Source organism: Camponotus vicinus, unplaced genomic scaffold (genome assembly GCF_025532165.1).
Source record: "Camponotus vicinus isolate PSW18456_S1 unplaced genomic scaffold, iyCamVici1.0 SCAF_9, whole genome shotgun sequence".
Taxonomy (NCBI): Eukaryota; Metazoa; Arthropoda; class Insecta; order Hymenoptera; family Formicidae; genus Camponotus; species Camponotus vicinus.
In genome coordinates, this window is record NW_028141981.1 from 18460507 (window position 1) to 18483345 (window position 22839).

Here is a 22839-nt window from a genome sequence, read left to right on the forward strand (position 1 = left end):
ACATATAATTATTCCATTAATTTCTTTCTTCTATTATTATACACATCGAATTTTATGCTCGTACAATGTAATGTTTCCTTCAAATAATGTAATAATTAATTATTTTGATATAAATTAAATTCTATATTTGTATGTTTTACAGATCAATGCATGATTTCAACGCAATCAACTCCGTTTTTACGCATCAATTGGTGAGTGACAATTTTTTTATATTAAAAAAAGCGGGTATACACACACAATTATAGATGTGTGTCTTAATATTTTATCTTTTTAAATTTCTTTGTTGCATAAAAAAATTAAATATTTGTGTTTTAAATTTTTATGTACTTATTGCTAGTGTGCTTTCTTTTTTTATCAAAAAAATTCTTTTAATTAACAGAGATTTAAAAATAATTTTCTTAGATATAAGTCAACTCAAACAACTTTTTCGATCACGAGATGCAAAGTAAGCCGATATGACGATACTTTAATTGATCTGATCTATTTTGTAATCTCTTTCTCTCTCTGTGCCACATTGTACTACTTGCTCCATTCATGCCTTTGGAATTAACACGAGCAGGCGAGAGATAGTTAATCGACTTTGTTACTCGTACATCCATTGAATTCCATATCAGGGTAACAAGGCACGATGCCGACCTCTAATCATCCGTAGGGATTTACTGCCTATGAGCAGCTTCATCCTCTCGGAGACTCCGCATCTCCCCCTTGTTCTGACCTGAGTATAATCAGAGACTTTGGCGAACAGCGTTATTTTGCGATAGTGTTGGTCCGGATTTCAAAAGACGCCGAAACAAATTTTTTGCAAGTCTAATTCTCTTCATTTTTTAGCTTTTTCACGCGTCGCACGCGTGTACAGCATTCATTTCATAAATAAAAATGTAAAATTTCATACTTAATGTTTGAAGATAAATGTATATACATAAATTAATGTTATTAGTGATTGAGTAATATTCTCATTCGAATATTTTATGATTATTCCGATTTGATTAATAATCGTCCAGAGTAATCATATTTAAAAAATAATATAGTCGTATGCATGAATGTGCATTACCGATTTAACATTAATTCGAGGAAATTAACCGCAAATGCCGCCTTCGAAGCGAAACTAAGATATACATATTCGCCAAAAAATTATAAAATTGTACATACTACCAAAAAAAGTGTACACAATAGAAGTAGATAAAACATCGCGACTTATCGTACAAGGTTTTCGTTCTCTGCACGTGCACCTGGGAAACATAATCATGAGATTAATAAAAGAGAGCAACAAAATGTGCGAAGGTCATCGATGCGATATTTTAAAGTCCGGATTATGCGGCGTTAATTCGAACCGAATCCCGAGGTGTTCTTATAGCGATCGGCCATGTCGACCGGCCGGTCGGCCAGACGATTTGTCCAGGTGGCTTTATCGAGGCCGCGTTGCGCGTCGTTTGAATTATGACAGGACAAAATAAAGATATCGGTGGACCATGGCGAAGGAGAGAGATCCTGCATAGCGAGAAACGATGAGAGAAGAATGCGGTCTGTCCCGAGTCCCGGTGGGCCCGATAGTTGCGCGTGATGATGCACTGGTGATGCTCATGTATATCCGTGTGCATGTGTCCATATAGCGCCGCGTTGTGTCATCCATTTTTTTGACGTTCCTTAAAATTGATCGGCCTAAGCGGGCTGCTATAACGAATCCGTTTGGCGACGACACTTAACGAATCTCGATTCATTTTTGAATCCTGATCGTCTGGAGCGTGTCCTCTGCAATGGGCGTGTCCGAATTGCGAAGGATAAGCTCGGACGTTTTTTATGCAATTTTATACAAGGAAACTTAGATTGGAAAGGATTGACCGAAGAGAGCTCAAAATGTTAAATAAAGATATTAATTCTCTTAATTATTTGAATTTTAATTAATTTATAATTACAGCTTTTTTCTCTGAATTACAAAAACAAATTAAAATATCCCTAGGAATTATAAAAAGCATTTTTTTAATCAGAAAAATTATTATTTCCTCTCGGAAAGAGATGCAATTCTCGATTAAAATCGATTATTTTTGGAGATCAAAAAACAGCAAGAGGAGTATGCGCGTACATAATTACTTCGCAAGCAGAAAATCGCGGGTTACGAATGAAAGGAATTTCTCGGCTACTCTCATTAGTTTCTCTTTTTCTTCCTTCTTCTGCCTCTTCTCTTCTTCTCTTTCTCAGTGATTGCGGCTACAGTGCGCCACGAATGCCCTACCGGCAGAAACGAAATCGAAAGGTTGAGGGGTCAGAGCAGGAGACTTCACCTCCGACTATATCTACGTACACCTACGCACAGTACGCACGTATTCAACATTGCACACGCGTGCACGCATTCGCTCGCGCGCACGTGACACATCTACATGTGGGAATAAAACTGCTACTCTAATCTACTTGCTAGTATAGTCTTTGCAAATCTATATGTTATTAGAGATATGTAACTAAATTTATAAACATTAAAGATGTCAAGAAAAAATTTATCTAATTACAATTTTTCACGATTATATACGGTGTGTAAAACGTGGAATATTATTTTCTGATTACAAAGTGACATAAAGCTTTAAATTTATAATTTTTTAGCGATAAAGATTAAAACGCGACAAATGATACGTTTTATCGGTTACATTGCAAAATCAGCGCGCAAGCAGAGTGAGATCGTGTATGATACGAAGATTCCGATCACAAAATACGGTTGCGATTATTGGATAAATGCATCGAAGTAGCTCGTTAAGCATTTTTATGAACTCGCGAATGCGCGCGAAACACCTCTTACAGAAACGAGCAAACTGCCACTATAAATCGGATGTAAGCCGATTAAAATTCCATCCGGAGAATATTAATGAAATGATGATAGCAAACAAGACGCAAATTGAATTCATTGCAATTATTTCAAGTCTGCGTAATACGCATTTCGCGGCATGCAACAAGTGTTACTTAAGATCGACGGCACCACCGGTATCGTCAATCGAATTCTTCTCACACTCTCTTCTTGCTTTCATTCAAAATTAATATTATGCCTCGCGAGTTCATAAAATATTAAATGATTTTAACAGATTTCTTTCACACTTCTGTGTCATCATTGCTTCTTTTAAAAATTCGATCGCTAAATTATATCGCGCCCCCCCCCCCCCCTCCTGATATTATTTGACACGAGGGATGAAGGATGAAGGGAGAGGGCGTTAGACAATAATAGCGCGGCAAAAGGAATCGTTGCGCCGACAATAACATTGAATCGATTTCGCACGCTGGTGTCAAAGTGCTACGACTAGAGAGCAAGCAGCAAATGCAACAAGAAGCAATAGAAGTGATTACCAACAACAACCACCACCACCACCAGCACCTTCACCACCACCGTCGCCGTCGCCACCACTACCATAACCGACGTGGTCGCGACTGCCAGCGAGCGAACCAGCAACACAATAAGGGAGCACGAGAGGAGTGCGAAAGCACGAGCGAGCAGACTCGACAATGCGGCAGGTACCTATCTACCTACCTACCTACCTATCCCGCAGGCATTCCATCAAGATGCTATCGAGAGAGCGCTTGGGCCGAGAGGTGGACACGAGAAGGAGAGGTGATCCGGAGAGAGAATCCGAGAAGGGAGGGGGTCCGAGGAGAATGAGAGCCGGCGAGCTCTTCGAGGAGGAGGCCGGCGAGAGATATTAAAGGATGCTGCGCCGCCGCGTCGACGGGGAAGAGAGACGGAGAAGAGGCATCCCGTGGCGTGGTGGGTCCCAAGGTACGAAGGGATCAGGGCCGACCGGCGCGGCAAGGCGCGGTGAAACGAGATGGGACGAAGCGGGGCGCGAGGGGGTGCGCGTTCGGGCGGGGGAGCCCCGCTCGCGTCCAAACCGAGGGCCCGGGCGCGAACTGTGCGCTTCGAAAACGTGACTCTCTTCGAGACTGGGCTTGGACCGCACTCATAGGCGTTGACTTCTTTGTCGGCGCAACGGCCCGCGTTGCTCTCTCGCCCTGGAAATCGGCCCGTATTAACCCGTCATCGCGATAACATCGCGTTGCACCGCGGATAACGCGTTTTCGCCGTTCCATGAGGAGTCCGCCCGACTTCCCTTCCGATTCCGCAGAGAGGAACGCTTGTGAAAATATGATATGGGTGGCCTCCGAATCTGTAAAGCAAATTTGCATTTTATGACTTGCCTTTATATTCTGTAAGTTTGTTCTATAATTTTTATTTATTTTATTTAAGATTATGGGAATTTTAGATGTATTATTTATAGTTATTCACACAATTAGAAGAAAATAAGTATATAAATAATCATATTAAAAAATTATTAATATTTTTAATTAGATTAATAATTTCAGTTATTTTTCTAATCAATAAATTTGATAATATTTTATTTAATATTTGAATTAAGATTAATTGCGACATTTATTATAATTGTTTATTGAGGTATAAATTTTGAATGACTAAAAGCTTCTTATTTAATGATATACATAAGATTTACTTCATACCTTTATTAATTTAAATTATTAAATTATTTAAATGAATCATTTTTTATTTGGATTTATTAATAATAATAATAAAAATAAATATGGGATTTTGAGATTATCTATTTTATTTCAACATTTTTTATTAAAATGCCAATTTATATACTTTATATTTGGTTATTTAAAACTCATGTTAAAAGGACTAGGAGATTTGTAAAAATATTATTCGATGATCGAGTCGAAAGATGTAAATTTAATGTTACAGCTCTCATATATAGTAAAGGTCACCTCACAGCACAGTCATTAACGTGCCATTAACATTATTCTTCGCAATTCCTTAGAACAATTATAATTTTAAAAGAATGACACATCGAAGTCGGTTTTGCTTGCATAACCACGTCCAATTGACATATTACGCGAGTCGCACGCAACGGCGAGCGCACCCCGTCAAACTTCTTGGCGGCGGCAAGCGGCAGCCATACATATTCGTTTAAAGCCCGACGGACTACGGACGAAGAAGAAAAAAGCCGCGGCCGAAGAAAAAGTTCGGTAGTGGAGGTCGTGGATGGCTTCCCGCCATTCCCGGCTTGCTTTAAAGGGCAACACTTATATACTCAGATTGGATTAAAGGTCTGCTACGCGTCGGAGAGGAGTGGTGGACGGCGGCGTGGGGTCGAGGGTAAAGGGAGAGAAGACGGTTTAGGTTGAGACAAGGAGGAGGTGAGGGAGAGGAGGCAAAGGTATGCAACACGACAGTGTGCGTGCGTGCGCGCGGGCACGTCACACATGCGTGCAACCCGAGTGCAGTATGTCGTATGTGCACTTATACAGGTAAGAGAGTAAGTGTACACGTGTATACCGGTATATATATATATATATATATATATATATATATATATATATATATATATATATATATATGGACCCGCCGCCGGCCCACCTTCACAAGGTGATTCACTGGCGATCCTGGAGTGCAGTGTGCTCAACCATTACGTACTCGCGAATCGCTATAGAAATATTCGACACACTTTAGGTCAAATCATTGTCAACTGCTCCGAAGACAAGTTAATTTGACATCTTTAGAGATATTGAAAATGTGAAACATTTATATCCGACATTAATAATTAATATAAAATTTCATTAGCTTTTCTAAATTTCCTACTATTAATAACTTTCAAGATTAACGTATATTGTATCGAAAAATTTATTCTTTAATTTATGGAGAAAATTATACACAGATTTATCTAAATTTTTAAAAAGATAAACGTATTTAATAAATGTGTGAAAATTATTTATAATTTTATGTATCTATTACTCGCGTTTGAAAGTAAGACATATTTCGTACCGTGGACATTCACGGTTGAAAAAACGACAAATCGCCTTTATGAAGTATCGTCATGAGAATTCAAGATGCAAATAGCGAGCTATAACATATCACCATTGCTGCTCGCAGCGATAAAAAGGATACTCTGTCGCGATGTGTATACCGTATATATACATGTTGCTGGCGTCGCGCGAGAATGCGCTGTAATCTGTCGGCTGAACGCACGAAGAAAGTGCACGAAGATGTTTACAGAGCCTCTGGATCTCGTGCGTCTTTCGACGGTGCGATCTCCCTCTTCTTCTCTCTTTCGCGGCGTCGAATAACGAATGTGTGTTGGCGTCCGAAATGCCGATGCAATGGGAACCGCCCGGGGCGTGCCGGTGCACCCAGCAAAGGCTCTCAATCGCAAAGAACTCAACGGTCGGGCTTGATTTTCATCGGGAACTTCTTTCGGGAATACGAATACGAGATGCAATCGTAAACGCCGTTAGGTCGCCACAAAACGAAACACTTATGTATCTGGCTTTTTGGGAAAGAAAAGCACTTGAAAACAAAAATAAAGTAGCAGTTTATTAATTAGAACTTCCTTTGGAATAATTGCGAAGATATAATTTTTTTTGTAAAATAATTTACAATATGTTTTAAATATGATTTATTGAAATTATATTGTTTTATGAATAAATTTGAAAAATTAGATTTATAATTTAAAAACGTAAAGAAATAGGTAAATTTAGTATAAATGATACATATAAGAATCTATTAAATTGAAAATGAATTTATTTGAAATTAATCTTCAAAAGTAAAGAAAAATAATTAAAATAAGCCTCTAATTATAAAATTGTTTATACTATATTTCTGACATCATCCAATAAAAAATTCTCCAATTGTCCGTACACATGTTTGCGCGCATATACATATAATAAAAAACCTACCAACAAGTTCTCACAGATTAGCGTCACTTATGTAATGTAGCGGAGAAAAAAAAGAAAAAGTGATTAAAAAACCTGTCGCGTTAAAAGGCTTTAACTCCGTTAGCGAGAATTTCATAAAATCCTGGCTATCTCCATAAAATTCGACATAGTGTCCCGTGTCGAATAGACTACGTAATCACTTTACGCAGAGTCGTGGAGCGTCACATAAAAAGGCGCGTGCGAAAGTATAACTCGGCATTAAGAGAGGTGCAAATATTTGTAGAGCGAATTTTTGGTAAAGATTTTATTTATTTTTCCTCTATTTTTATTTCTCTTTTGTATTGAGGACACGGCGATTTAAATGGTCAAGAGAAGCGCCGTGCACGAGACAAAATAAATAATCGACGCGCTATTAATCCTCGTTAGGGTCCAGTGATATCAAGATCGATAATTATAATGTAAGTAAGCTGACGTTTCTCTGCTCGTGAGAGTATATTACGCATCCAATTTAAGCAGGCGTTATTATCATCTTTATTGGCGTCGAGTAGAAACGGCGTCTCGCTTTGAGAGACCTACAACATAAGCGTATTAGTAGAATGAACGCGATTGCGTGATACGCTAGAAAATTGCTCGAGATTGATCGTTACAACGAGTGAGTAAATTGCAATATACGCTCGCAAGAATAATATGCGTGTAATTAGATTGCTTTATTAACATTATGTTGTAAAATAGGAATTATATATACATCATTTTTCCAGACACTTTACTAGGTATTAATATTAAATATTATTAAACATTTAAAAAAATTATTAAATATTATAATATTATAATATTAGTACAATATGTATGTATATAAGTATTATAATATTATTTAATAATATTATTATAATATTATTAATATAATATATATAAATATTATTAAATATTTATATTATTAAAGATTATCTAAAGAAGTAAATTATTGATATGATAAGAGCATACGTATCAGGATGCACATATATTAGGATACATAAAAATTTCTATCTTGAATTTTGTCATAAATTATGAATCTTATAATATAGACTATTATAGATTATTATTGATATTTTTAAATTCGTAATTTTTTTCAGAATTTATAGTCTATTATTATTAATTTCTTTTTATTTTATTATTACATATAGCATACATATATACATATGTATTGTACATATATATATATATATATATATATATATATATATATATATATATAGTAAGTATTAAATGGGAAAGTGATTTCAAAGAACCATTGCCATCATCACGGTCTTTGTGTCATAAAAGTGCGTGACATTGCTCTATTTGTACCCTGTTCGACAACATTTTATTGAACACGTTGGTATGTCGACAGAAAGAAAAGCCACGATTGCTCGACGGCTCTCGCACGCATCTCGCTGCGGCAATTGCGCGGAACATATCGCATTGTTCGCATATCGAATCACCTGTTCAATATCGCGTCACCTGCTATCGACGATCTCGTCGTGAAGCGCGGCGCATTCAGCACACATCTCGGGACGCACGGGAATGCATTTTACTCGCGGGAGGCGATGCGATTTCGATATTAAATTATGAATATATTTTTCACGCGAGAACTCACGTGAGTTTCGAAATGCGGCGATTTTCATCTTAGAAAGTGATTAAGATTAGAATAATTATATTGTTATATCAACTATATTATTAAGAAATATTTCTATTAATTTAATATTAAATTCAAAATAAATTCAAAATAAATTCAAAATATATTATTAAAATATTAAAAATGCATTTTTCACATTTTCACATTTGTAAAGGAAATTAAACTATAATCGCGACAGATAATTTGATGAAAAGTATAAATAGTTACGAAATGTTTTCCTAAATTTCGATTGTCAAGTTTCTTCTTTTTCGAGTCCTTTCTATTTTGTTAGATTTGTACGTCAAAAAAATTGCTATTCTTTAATCTGTTTCTGTCCGCTTGTCGCCCTGCCTCCCCATGTTTCACGGTTTTGGTGATAATTATCACCGTGAGAAACGCCATGTATCACCGAGGGCGACCTACCTCGCGCGAGATGACGGTGGAGATGTTGATGGTGGTGGTTGCCTGTTTTCAAAGGGAAGCCTCTACCTCCTCATGAGAGAGAAAAAGGGACTAAACGAGGAACAAGCCGCTGCCGCCGACGCGGATTGTTGAAAGAGCGAGAATAAGAAAGGGAGATAGTGAGAAAGAGAGGAAGCGAAGAAGGACGAGAGTGAAAGGAGAATCGAGAATGAAAGAGGGAGGGATGAGAGTAAAGGGAGGAAGACGGAACGTTTGATTTACGCAACGGGTCATTAAATCGGATGTATTGGGTGATAGAACTTTGCGGCGGAATGACTCTTCAAGATTTTCTTAATAAGCTCTTAATTATTCCGTCTTAAATCGCTGACTGCTAGTTAACAATCAAAACCTTGCGAATCGCATATCGTTAGGTGAACATTGGGCAATTTTTTTCATAAAAAAAAACACATTTAGATTATTATCACAATGACAGGATAGTTAGTTCATAATTTTACAAACAGTATAAACGTGAGTAATTGATAAAAAAATAGTTGGAAAAATGGAAATCGATATATAATATAATATAATATGTTATTTGTGTAGCTACATGTGTTAATAAAAGTAATAAATACAAAAATAAAGAATAGAGAGAGAAAGGAAGAGGAGAAAAAAATATTGAGTATTTAATTTGATATAAGAGATATCGAAAATAAAATTTCGTTTTTTATATTATATAAAATTCGATTAAATCTTTACAAAATGTTTACAATTGTCAAATACACATTATCATAAAAGAAAACGATTACGAGAGATTTCTTAAGAAATTAAAAAAAATGGACGAGCAGGACTTAATAATTTAAACTTGTTAAATTTTAATTTTAGTTTTATGTAAAAGAGAAGAAGAAGAACTACATTATAAAAGTTTTAAATTTATATATTTTATTACATTGCTGAGAGAAATTAAATATATATATATATGAAATATTTGAAATATACAATCTCTTCCGTGTCTTTATTACTGTTGAGAGATATATTCAAAAAAGAATTAAATAAAAATATTCTCCTTACTTTGTTGAAAAATGTGTTTGCTTATCTTCCGAAGGCGATCGTTGAGAAGTATTCGCATCATTTATTCTACCTGTTTGAGACGACGGTTCTCAACTTTTCAAAAATATATAATAAAATTCCGTGGCAAACAGGTTTAGTATAAATGAAGACTTCTGTTTGTTGACAAAGAATAGTTCTTTTAAAATCTCGCGGAAGCGATAGAACAGATTCACCTATCTAAAAAATATCCTAGTGACATAGTATAATATAGGTCGTCGCATCACTCCCATTAAAGGTCCAGCAATTTCGAAGGACTATTAAAAAGGTGATGGATTATTGCGAGAGCTGTCATGCGGACGTACTCGCCCACCATTGTCGAAGACATTGAAGAAACATTCCATGATATATATTGTTGTATTATTTAACTTTCCTTGAACTAGATTTTGTGGACCGTTTGACTTCTAAAGAGCAAAACAGAAAATGAAAGAGGAACTATTAATCATACAGTTGAAAAATTAGAAAATAAAGAATTAGGAGGTACTTTATGTCAATACAGTTTTAAAATATAAATTTCTCAAATTTATTAATTTTCAGATTTAGATATTGGAATCATGCAATATATGTTGAATTTTTTTATACAGTCCAATCTTTTTTTTAATATTATTTTATAAAATCAAAACAATATGTTAAAAACTATTTTTTAAAAATTTATGTTTTATTTATTTTTTAATATTGTATACTTTAAACTTTCATTTAACTATTTATTAATTTGAAATGCTTTTAGTAAAGACTTTATACCTCTTTTTAATCTCACATTTAAATCTCACTTTAACTTTAACAAAAAATATTTAAGATAATATCTCTACATATATTATGACATATTATTATAATGAGAGATTAAATACCCTACTTGTCATTCATCATCCGATCATTTTCAATCCCTCATAATCCTCCTAGTACTCCAAAAATTATGATCCATCATCAGTTTCCTCACCCCTCCTGCTGCCACAATCACACCCAAAGCAAGTTACATAGTAATACATTCCGATCGCGATTTACGCATCCAGGAAGATGCATCTCGATCTCGTATACGGTTCGCGCGACGACGGAAGAATGAAACTATGAGGAAGAAGGTAAAAGTTCGCGCATGTAATAAGAACGCGGCGAAAGTACACGAGGACCCGCGGCGGAACTCATTTTAATTAGAAGGAGTCCTTCGCTTTATCGAGTTATTCCCGAGTTCTCCTTCCCCTTTTCCCCATCTTTCTTTCTCTCTCCTACTATCCAGACCGACCTCTCCGCTTTCTTCTCCTTCTTCATGTTCCTCTTCGTCTTTTCTTCGCCGACCGCCTCTAACGCCATCGCGGGCCACATCCATGGAGCCGCCTTGGAATGCGGTTCTACGGACCCATGGGGTTTGCACGACGACGGTCTGTGGTGTGTAGTGCACAGGGGTCTCCTTCTCTCTATCACGCGACCGTTTCTTCACGTACGCCTCGTTCCAACACAGACGCACATGTATGCATATACACGCGTTTGTGCGCCGGTGAGAGAACGAAGTGTGCGCGATGCCGCACCGCCTCGTGGAAAGGTTACTCTCCTCCCGACTGAGTCTCGGGAGGAGAGTAAAAGGAGACCTTGTCCTCTCCAGACCCTCGGCTCCTCCCGTTTCTACTCTGATTCTCTCTCCCTCTTTCTCTCTCTCTCTTTCTCTCCGCCTCTCTTCTTCTCTCTCTTCCTCTTTCTTGTCTTCTTCCTCTGAAACTAGGCCCTCGGCTGGATCCTTTGACTGGCGCATGAGAACAGGAGAAGAGAAGAAAGAGATAGAAAGAATGAAAGAGAGAAGGTTGAGAGGGAAGGAGAGAGAAGAACGGGACCTCCGTGGAGCCGGCGAAGTCCAGGGAGGTCCTTCCTTCCGAGGCACCGTACGAAACGGATAACCAGAGAGAAGAAAGGAAACGGCTCCTTCGTCGAGGATCAAAAGGATATATCGAGAGCCTTTTTGCTCCTAAGGGATGCGGAGAGTCGGGCGCCGAAACTGCCCAGGTCGGGTTTCGGGATTCTAGGGTAGAACAGGGAATGAGTGCGCTCTCATTCGTGTGTGTGCCTTGGAAGAAAATATCCCCGCATGTTATACCGCGATTACAGCCGAATTTCCGATGAAATTACGTTTCTATTCTGTTAAAAACTTGCATCTCAAGCTCATTATTATTAATTATGCACGAATAATACTGTTTGTATAATTAACCATCGACATAGATCCTTCTACTATTGGTATCTTTTTCGGGGATTACTGAGGCGTACCTAATACATCTGTTTCCACTTGATCTGTATTTCTGAATACAAACTATGCGTAAAGGATAGAATCGAGAAGATATAAAAAAAAACTAAAATTAGTTTTCATCGATGTATATAAAATGTTTGTTACTCACATAAAAAAAATTGCTTTAATAATAATTAAATAAAAAATTGTTTTCCTAAGTAATAGGTAAAAGATTCTATAATATCTTGAAATAAAGCGTTCTTGGAGCGTAAATTTTAAATTTATTAAGCAGGTCTGTAAAAATAAATCTGATTGCGAGCTAAAATTTTTTTATAATTAAGTATTATACGCTTGCATTTTTTGGCACAATTCACATAGACAATATATACGTATCGAGCTAAAAATTTTTCTGAATTCCTTTATTAAATTATTTTTTTTTCATCATAAGAGATGCAATATAATTTAATTTTTCGTAAATAATTTAAAACCTAGATATTTTTACATCTTTTCTTGTATATTAATATTAGAATTTGTGTTCTATTTCTACAATAATTTTACATGTATGTATAATAATTTTTTCTACAGATTTATTCGATATTAGAAATTTTAAATTTATACTCCAAACTCGAATAAGATATTTCACTTACGCATTGAAAGAGAAGAATGCGTAGATTCCGTCGAGCGTGTAGATTAGGGTATGTGATGGATGTGTGAATTAGGGTAGGGAAAGAGAGGCAGTTAGCATCTAGTACCACAAGGATACAGGTTCATCTACTTGCATTCCCGACAGTGACTCTTCAGAATTTTACTCCGCCCTGTTGGTTGAAAGAAATTCTTAATGATTATAACAATTATGGTTACACCGATACTCATATATGCACATACATATATATCACCTAAACAATTATAGGCATCATTGATATATGGATGCTTATGTCCATGACCAAGTATGTGTATGGAAGTCGAAGTCTCGAATCAATCACGCTGTTAATCCCGTGGGCATCTCATTCCCAGCCAAGGTTCTCCAGGTTCTTCGCTCGTGGCGGGTCGAAATAGGACAAGGATATCGCTCGACGAGACGAGAGGAGAACGTGGCGAGGATTCGCGTGTTTCGCCTGCTGGCTACGCCAGTTCGTTTTGGCCGCAACGAACGCGGCGGTGGCGGCGGCGCGTTTGGGACCACTGGACCCCCTACACTTTTGGTCCCCCTCTTCCCTCCGCTTCACCCTCGGCCGGCTCCTCCGCCGCCCTTTTATCCATCGGCCGTGCCTTTCCACGCACGTCTCGTCGGCGATTCCCGCGGGCGCGCCTTCTCCTCACTCATATCCCTCTTCGGCCCACCTTCGGTTCCTTTTCATTTTTGTTTCTGCGTTGGGTATGCATCTACGAGCGTGGATACCCGCAATACTTAGACGCTATCGATCGATAGTATCTTCGTCGAAAATCGAGACCGATACTTTCATATTTATTGATGGATTTAACGTCGAAATAAATATATCAAAATATTTTTCGATAAATTCAAATAATAGTTATTTAAAGTCGTTAAAATAGATGATCACTTATTTAATCCATGAATTATTTGGAAGTTGTATTGATGGCATCTATTATTTGTTTAATTGCGCTCAAACACATATGTACAAATAAATAAAAAATTATGTAGTAAAATAAATATTTATAAAGTGATAGATAATCCAAGTTATAAATTATTGATAATTTTCTTCAAAAGAAGAAAGTCATGGAAAAAATAATGTATCAAAAAATATGACGATAATATAATTATGTGATATAATTATCTCAACGTCATATTGCAATTAATTTTATATAACATTTAATATAAAAAAATAATAAATATTAAATACTAATAATAATTCTTCTAAAATAATTCTAAAAAAATTAAGTTAAGAGATTAAAAATTTTACTAAATTTGACTATAACCAAGAAAAATACCGTTTAAGTTAAATTGAGCGCAAACGAAATATGCATAATCTTTGGCACAAGCTTTCGCCGATTTTCCAGTGAATTGACAACAGTTGTTCATTGTACGCGAAGACGTTGCCGATATGATATCGCGCGGACGCATCGATAGCGAGGAAGTTTACGATGACGCGGTCCGACGTAACTCGCATAAATAGGAAGGCTCGCCCCGGCAACTGGAGCTAAACGGACCTGTTTGCCTCGACGACGCGAGCGGCCGTGTGAAAGTCTCGCCGCCTCGTTAACGCCACCCTTAAGACTCCTTGGTTCTGTCGTACTGTGACGGAGATGAGAATAGAGATGAGAAAGAGAGAGAAAGCGAGCACGTAGGAGAAAGCGAGCAGGCTTCTTAAGTTGGACCGAAGAAAGCTGCGAAAGATGAACAGACAGTCAGATGCGAGACGAAAAAGGGAAGAACAAACCGCGCGATGGGAAAAGCAAAGCTCTGGGTCCATCCACGAGACACGGAGAAAAATAAACGGACTACGTTGTCTCGGCAAATTAACTGTCGCCTCGCGGATGGTTTCAGTAGCTCTTTGTTTCAGCGCAAAAGTATGTCCTATGAATTCTTTAAAAAAATGTCGGACCTCTCGATTCACGAACTCATGTAACAATTATAGCGCACATAATTAAAAATCGAATCAATATAAGAATTTCAAGATACGGAATTAACGATGATATTAAAATTAATTATTGCGATATCTCGTAGTGGGTCGTAAAAAAATTTTATGTATACGTCAAAAATATTCTTTTAGAATATTTTTTTCTTGGCCTTTCGCTTGATTCAAAGATGGCAACTTATTTCGGCAACTTCGATAGCCCAACGGTCGCATATCCAATCGCATTTATGTCATACCCATGACTCAAGGCCTGCGATATTTCTGCGGCATCTCGACGGCGAACGAAACGACGTTTGATATCGCTTATTCGCAGCTTCCGTCGAAGAATAAACGGCGGATGAAAAAGAAAAGAAGGAAGAAAAAAATGCGAGGAAAGAGAGAAGCGAGAGAGCAATATATTCACGCGCAAGGCGAGACGATATAGCGAGAGAGAAGTGACAGACAGAAATGGCTGGCCGACAAGGGGAATGAGTCAGAGACTAATAAAATCGACCGGACCCGAAGAGAGTCGCGCGCGTTGCCGGGGCACTCTCGTCGTCTTCGCGAGCATGGGAAAAGGCCAGCAGATTCATTGACCGCGAGAGACTCCAGTTAGCACCGAGGTCTCCCCCAGGTCTCCCCTCCTGTCCCCTTTCGTCCCCGCGAACGGCCTCTGCCATTGTTTCATTAAGACCGAGCCAAGGCCCGACACCCGCGCGCGCACGCGGGCCTTACGTGCATTGCCTCTAGCAGGCGAGTTGCTTTCCCTCCAACGCGATTACGCGTCGCTGTCGAATTGAAACGAATCACTCCATTTGCTTCGCAGTTGTATCAGTATAAAATTCGACGACGATCGATCGATCGACAGGTGACGAACAAAAGAGTGTCATAACTTTCAATGGATGATTATTCATGCTTATTTTTGTATGATATATATATGGTATGAAAGTAATCGTATATTCTAATTACTAAATATTAGTATGTATTATTACGTAATAATCTCTATACAAAGTATATAGCGCTATATTAGTAATTGATTATACTACTATACTACTATATTAATAATTTTGTGGAAAGTTTTTTGGATATGTATATTCAGTGAGTGTTATCAATTCTCTTAATCGTAAAGTTATCGTAAAGTAATTATTGGAGCTAGATATTTTTTTCATATTTAATTTCCATATGTCATCTGTTATCTATGAGATAAATATAATAATATAGGAAATTTTTTTAATAAATAGAATTTAAATTATCTAATAATATTTCCTGATTATTTGTTAATATATTTACACTATTTTTTTCTATTTTTCTACTTTTCTATTATTTTTTACAGATGAGATATAATAAAGATGGATAATAAAGATAGAATAAAGATACCATTATCTAATTACTTATATAATCTTATATTTATTTACCTGTAAAAAAGTAATAAAACAAAAAAATAGTATAAATATTTTATTTTTAATAATATTTATTTCATAATTTATATTTCTTATGCACATAAACATAAATTGATGAATAATTGATGACATAAAGGAAATAGATATTAATAAAAACAAATTATAAGGAGAAAATAAATATAAAGTAACTTAATAATTTTCAACTAACAACTCCATTTACGTCGTCGTTTATTCCACAGTGTTATTTATAACTCTCTTTAAGGAAAGAAATACGAAATTATATAACAGATTTCTCTTCATCTTCTAGAGAAAGATCTCGATACGGAAAACGTAACTATTTGAAATGCGTACTTGTTCCTATTCCATGTCTCTTCCGTCTCTCTCTTTCTCTTTCTCGAAAGTATCTTCTTAGCGAGTAGCTTATTTTAAGCGATTACGCACTTCTGGATTGCCTGAACCCATAAAGATGGAATCGCTTTCTCGGCAATGGCATACACATGCGTGCCTATCTCCGTAAATGAAACGGATGATGAGTCGAAATATCTCGACGCACGATACTAAAGTGCTTATTGCGTTTTCGATAACAATTATGATTGCTGAGAAGGCAATCTTCAAAGAAATTCGTATGTTAGACATTTTCGGATCAGACAACTGATGTAAGGTATCATGTGATTGAAGTCGGCAATTTTTATTGATATATCCTTCTATTATATAAAATACTTAATTTCTATCAAATTATTTCTTTATTTCTGTCAAAATCTCTCTTTTCCTTTCTCTTCAAATAAATTCATCGATATTAAGAATTGATGTTAAAGAAGAATAAAGGAACAGCTAATTTCAAAATTAATTATACATAGAAAGAATTTGTGACTTAAATTTAGAATACACTTAAAAAAGAGATATTTCTTTATAAAGAAAATAAAAAAAAATATTTTTATGATAAATTAAACTTTTAGAATGATAATATATGCAATCCGGTTTAATTCTTCGATTGATTTTAAATCGCGAATATATTTTAATTAAGATTATTTTGACATTTGATTAGCAAGATATTTAATATTCGAAATAAAATAATCGTGTGCAAATGCAAATTTCTCGCCAAACGAAGAATATAAATTTGTCGAGGAAGCCGTTACTAACACTTGACAACCGGACACTCTGTATATTATGTCATAGATCAAACCTCGTTTCATAAGAGCGCGTTTGATATGTACATTCGCAAAGAATGTTTGACCCACAATGAGACAAAGAATGGCCGGCGGACAACGTTAGGCAGACACGATTATTAAGCTAAAGTATGTGCGGGGTGAGCCGTTCACTTTGGCAGGAAGTACTGCTATTCTCATCACTTTTACGGTCGTTAAAACAATTCTCCCGACGTTATTTGTTGTGTCTTACGTCTACTGTGTTAATCCGTCATCTTTTTTCATCACGCAAAAATTCGCTGATAAAAGACAACTTTTTCGAGCAATTAATTGCGCAAAAAATTGTTGCAAATTGTGCCATCACATGTGGAATTATATGCAAATCTCGATATAAATCGAAAATTCATAGTTATTTTCTTCTACATTATATCGTGATTAGACGAACAAAAATGTCGATACAAAAGAAATTCGTATAAGAATTTAGTGAATTTAGATTTTGCAAACACGAGAAAGTAACGAGATAGTTTCCCTCATTTATTTGTACTAAATACATATTATATATAAAAAAAAATGAATCATTCTCTTTACCGTAAAAACGTATAATTATACTCTCGTTTCTGCTCGGTTTTCTCTCAAAAAGTTGATAACACAATCAGAGACGGGCGTTTTCTGGTTCGAGGCAAGATCAACATGCGAGGAACACGCGTAGTTATTTATGCTCCTCGATCACGCGTTTTACGCGGACCAGCGAATTATGCACGGTATATTCCAATTAACTTTTCGATTTAATTAAAGACGGCGGAAAGAAACGTGCGGGTCTTTTCGTGTGTGATGGAGGATGATGCGCCGAGGAGAGATGCTGCCGCCGTTTTTACAACCTGTTTCTTGAAGGGAACGAAGAGCCCAAACGAAAGGATCATTTCCATGTTTTCGAACGAACTTCATTTTCCTTCCTGGCCTCTCTCTCTCTCTAGATTTTTACATATTTTTTCTTTTATATAGTTTTCCATTGCGCGACAGCACCTAATAATGATTAGTGTTATATTTAATTGTATGATATATATGATAGTATACGTTTTCACTCTTACATTTGTATATTCTTTACGATTCACTTTTAGAAATATTTTTTATTTCTTGTTCTAAAACAGTAATAAACTCTTTAATCAGCCTTTTCTTGTTTCTCTTTCTCGGTTATATATAAATTTTATATAAAATAAAATTATTTCTTTTCCAAAACGATACTTTTAGAGAGATGTCAGTTTTTCATATTATTATAAAGTAATAAATTCTCAAATAACAAGAATATATTGTTATCATTTTCTGTTTATTAATCATTAAAAAAGAAAAAAAATAATTGCATTAAAATTTTGCCTATCCGAAAATCTTCGAGCTATTCGAAATTATCGATTGAATTAAATACAATTGGAATTGAATCGAATTAAACACCGAGTTTCCGCAAATATCGGATATTCGTGCACTTTTATTCTACCTTCGCTTCGAATGTTAAACATTTAGCCATGGTATGCACGATAAAATCTCAAAATGCGCTTAAAATATTGAAATAAGACAATCGCGTATGCCGTTCCTTAGACCCTACGGCAGGCTTTCGATCCTCCTGGTCATCTCGTCTCTGCCTTCCCTCTTCCTCCCTTGTTCCTCGCGCCACCAGGGAAGTTTTCGTGTACCGCGTTTCCCTTTTGGCCCTTCTCTTCCTGTCTTTCGTTCTCTCGTCATTCTCTCTCATCGACATTCCTCTCAGCAACGCAAGATCCGCATGGACCACTTGCCTTTATGTCATGAGATACGGTTATTAACATCGCTAATATAGAGTATTTTTGCAGACGGTATTAAAATCTTATGAATATAGCATTTATCTTTTCATAGTCCTTTGTCTACATTTTCGATTAATTTCTTCTTCTTTTTAGGTAATTCTCAAAATAATTTTTATTAAAAATAAATACGAACAGTATCGAAGCAAAAATAACAAAATATATTTCATTATACTTCTTGAAGAATTATATAATATATTCTTTTAGTATACATGATATGTAAATCTCTCTAGCATCATATGTAAATCTAATTACAGTATAATGTGATCATCTTTGATACATAAATTACAAGTTTTTATTGCACATATTTGCTAGAAAAATAATATTTTTATAATATATACTATGTATATACGATATATATTGGAATTTAATAATTTTTCTATTGTATCTGAGTTAAATTTTTCAAAATTATTTTGTTCTTATTTTAAATCTTCCTTTTGCACAAATATCTCTTACTTTATTACAAAATTATGCATTCTAAAATTATAATATTTATAGCTTATGTAAGGATTTCATTAAAATAGTTTAAAATAATTTTAGCAGAAAAGACACACGCGATTATACTAAATAATATAGATACAACAAATCGCACTAATGAGTAGTATAAATACTTATCTTTTAAGATAATAAACAATTAACGACTAGCTATTGTCAATGATTATAAAAAACGTAGAATTCATTAATTTAATATATAAAAATGATAAAGAGAAATAACCTGAGAAGATCATATTCAATTCTTATATTGTATGTAGCGTAAATTAACATGCACTCCAAAAATTTGATGCAAAAATATCATAATTCGATAGATATAAAAGATAGATTTTATATTGACAAATAAAAAGTAATAAAGATATTAATACGAATATTATAATAACAATTTATTTAAATATTATTAACAACAGTAATATATAATAATTATAATTTATAACATACAGACATGCATAATATGATAAAATTTATGTATGTTTTAATAGAAGTGTGAACACATAATTTTTGTCATGTTAGAAGTTAATAAGGAATAAATAATGGATATAAATACAATTAATTTAAATTGACTTAAAAATAATGAACTCTCTTATAAGTACAACACGTGTTAAGTAAACGTAAATTTTACGCGAGACGATAAATCGATAGCGATATGAGAAAAATAACGATGAAGCACATACGCGCGCCGGGGCCCAACAAGCGCATCTGCTCGCATGTAGAATGCCGCGCGACAAACGGGGACCAACGCGAAGCAGGCCGCGATTATTCATTCCGAAACACGTGTCCAGACTAACAAAAATGCGCCCGTCGATTTTTTATTAATCCAAAGAAGTTTCGGCGAGAAGCGAGAATTGCAGCGCGTTTCCGCTGCTAAGGGCAAAAAGATCCTGGCGGAGGACGTGCTTTTTCTCCGGAAAAAGGGGGCACGTGCAGCATGTTCATCACAGACTTTCGCGTATGGCAAATTTTTGTGCTGATACATTAATTCGGCCATCATTTAAAACACAGAAGAGAAACATGAATGTCTTAAATCTAATCTTAAATTAAGATAATTAATATAATAAAATAAATATTATAAAAAACAATTAACATATGATATGTTATAATCTTGGCATTATATACGATCATGCATTCAGTTCGATATTTACAAAGCAAAAAACCTATTTTGTTAATTTTTATCATGTGTATAGTTTAATAGATATATGTGAAAATTTAATAAGATGCATCCCATATTCATTAATTTTTTTATATCTCTCATTAATTAATAGTGGTTGACTTCAATATAAAATTATATACATCACATATATGTGACTTGAATAATTAACAAATATTAACACCTTAAATATGACACCTTACTTAGAATCACCTCATGATTAACATGACATCTTTTACTTGGAATAGATCTTAATATTCTTTCTTGTGCATTTTTAACATTTCGTTGTGAGTCATTCTATACACGTGTTTATCTCTTTTATGAGAAAGCAAATTATATAAAAGATTTCTTTGCAACATCAATTTTAAACATGTAAGAAACACCTCACAGCGAGTGGCTACATTGAAATTCTGTATTTAGGGCGGATTTCTGATTGCTTTATGCAATCCATATTCTGGGATTGCTACATCTTGCATATTGTTGCATGTGCGAGATAATCTCGACCGAGTGTGATTTTTTGCAAGACCGTTTCGCGAGAACAATCGTGACGCGCGAACCGATTTGCACGTAGAACGATGTTACGTAAACACACAGCGCACTGCAATTTGCAACCGGAGAGTCGCATTCCCACTGCACACCGAGTCGCGCTAATGTATTTCTTGCGGAGTCGATATTATTGCTGCCGATTCGAGACGAGAGACGTCCCGTGAAGACGATGTCTTTGCGCGCACTAGTTGCCGCGGTAACGTGCATTTTTCATCGGGCGGGCTTTTATGAGGTTTTTGCGAGCATTAAGACAACGCGTAAACGCTCTCTCACCACCGTCGACAATCGTGGAATTTCGCAAGCGGTCCCTTTCGATTGTTTAATCGCGGTCCGCACGCTCGAATCTTATCTCATCGTATTTTCGTGAAATAATCTTACAAAGAATATTGCGCTAAAGATAAAATTTATAGCGGGACATCAATCGTCAAAGTTTCACGAGAGAAACTTGTTTTAGTTGCGCTGAAATTTTTTAATCCTTTTTACACACACACGTAACCATTCATATTTAAATCTCTTTCTAATGTATTCTGTTGAATACATAAATATATAATATACACTATTAAACAAAAGAGAATATTTCTTATGCGTTAAAAATTGACTATTTTTAAACCATAGGACATTTTAGACAAAAAATTGAAAAAGTATTTTGAATTTTCACAATTTTAATTTTAATTATTAGTAGTTTCTTTTTAAATTATTTTATTTTCTTTGTTCTGTGCTTAAAAAAATAACACATTGTTTTGTTCCTTAAAATTAAATATTCTTTAGTTCAATAAAAAAATTTTGAAATCAAGTTAAGTCAATTTATTTGGCCGAGTTGCACGAGTTTGAAATTAAATCTGTATTTTTAAAAATGATATATGTCAGTATTTAGCGGAAAATCATCGCAGACAAAAAAATTAAAAAAGCATATGAAAGCTTAAAGTTTCATCTTTAAGATGCTATTGATAGTATTTAAAATTTTTTTATCTCCTCAGTTCAGTGCCTCGGACACACGTATGAAAAATGGACATACGTATTTTCCTTAAAATTATATATTTTTGACATTCTGCAGCTCAATAAAAAATTCTTGAAAAATATAACACAAGTTCCAAAAAGAATAACATTTTATCTATAAAACTTTTTTTTAATTTTTCTTTTTTTTTTTTTTTGACTGAATTACTTGTCAGACAACTTTACATTTTTTGAAAAGTGACGTTTGCTGCCAGTATTATTATTGCTTAAAATGCACCACGTGCAGATTGTCGATCGATTTTGCAAATCGTGTGTATATATGTGTGTCACATGAGTATATAAAAGTATATATATTTCTTATTTTTTTAATAGTGAATTTCTATTTTATAATTTAAAGAAATACATTCAGTCTTGTGTAAAATTATATATGGAAGAAGATTGTACAATAAAAAAACAAATAAATTAAAACAATTAAAAACAAACAAAGACAATAAAATAGATTTTTGAATTAAAAAGAAATTACGCTAAAAATTATTGCATGTGACCGTAATTTATTTTCTAACTTATCAATCAATTGTCTCTTAAAACATAAAAAGATACCAAGTATTTAGCTTATGTACTTCATTTCTATAGTTTTAAAATTTCATAATATATCACCGTATGTATTAATCATGAAAAGCACTATCTTTTAGCCAGGTATTATATAATCATTTGT

The 22839-nt window shown here is 35.0% G+C and overlaps 1 protein-coding gene and 1 long non-coding RNA gene across 3 annotated transcripts in view; one reads left to right on the forward strand and one right to left on the reverse strand.

The window, feature by feature from the left end:
- Positions 1 to 2401, forward strand: part of LOC145976648 (uncharacterized) — a 42268-nt gene extending 39867 nt beyond the window's left edge. Inside the window, exons 3-4 of the mRNA XM_083107878.1 lie at positions 143 to 191; positions 2197 to 2401. Of these exons, the coding sequence (XP_082964004.1) occupies positions 143 to 191; positions 2197 to 2401 (254 nt within the window). The remainder of the gene's footprint in view (positions 1 to 142; positions 192 to 2196) is intronic.
- Positions 2402 to 9569: 7168 nt separating this feature from the next.
- LOC145977076 (uncharacterized) lies at positions 9570 to 11375 on the reverse strand. 2 transcript variants are annotated; one of them, XR_014440405.1, is made up of 2 exons: positions 11070 to 11375; positions 9570 to 10236 (listed from the first exon to the last, which is right to left on the reverse strand). It is a non-coding gene; the product is annotated as an uncharacterized LOC145977076 (long non-coding RNA). The 2 variants fall into 2 exon arrangements; XR_014440406.1 differs by lacking the exon at positions 11070 to 11375 and adding an exon at positions 10686 to 11006.
- Between the last annotated feature and the right edge of the window lie 11464 nt (positions 11376 to 22839).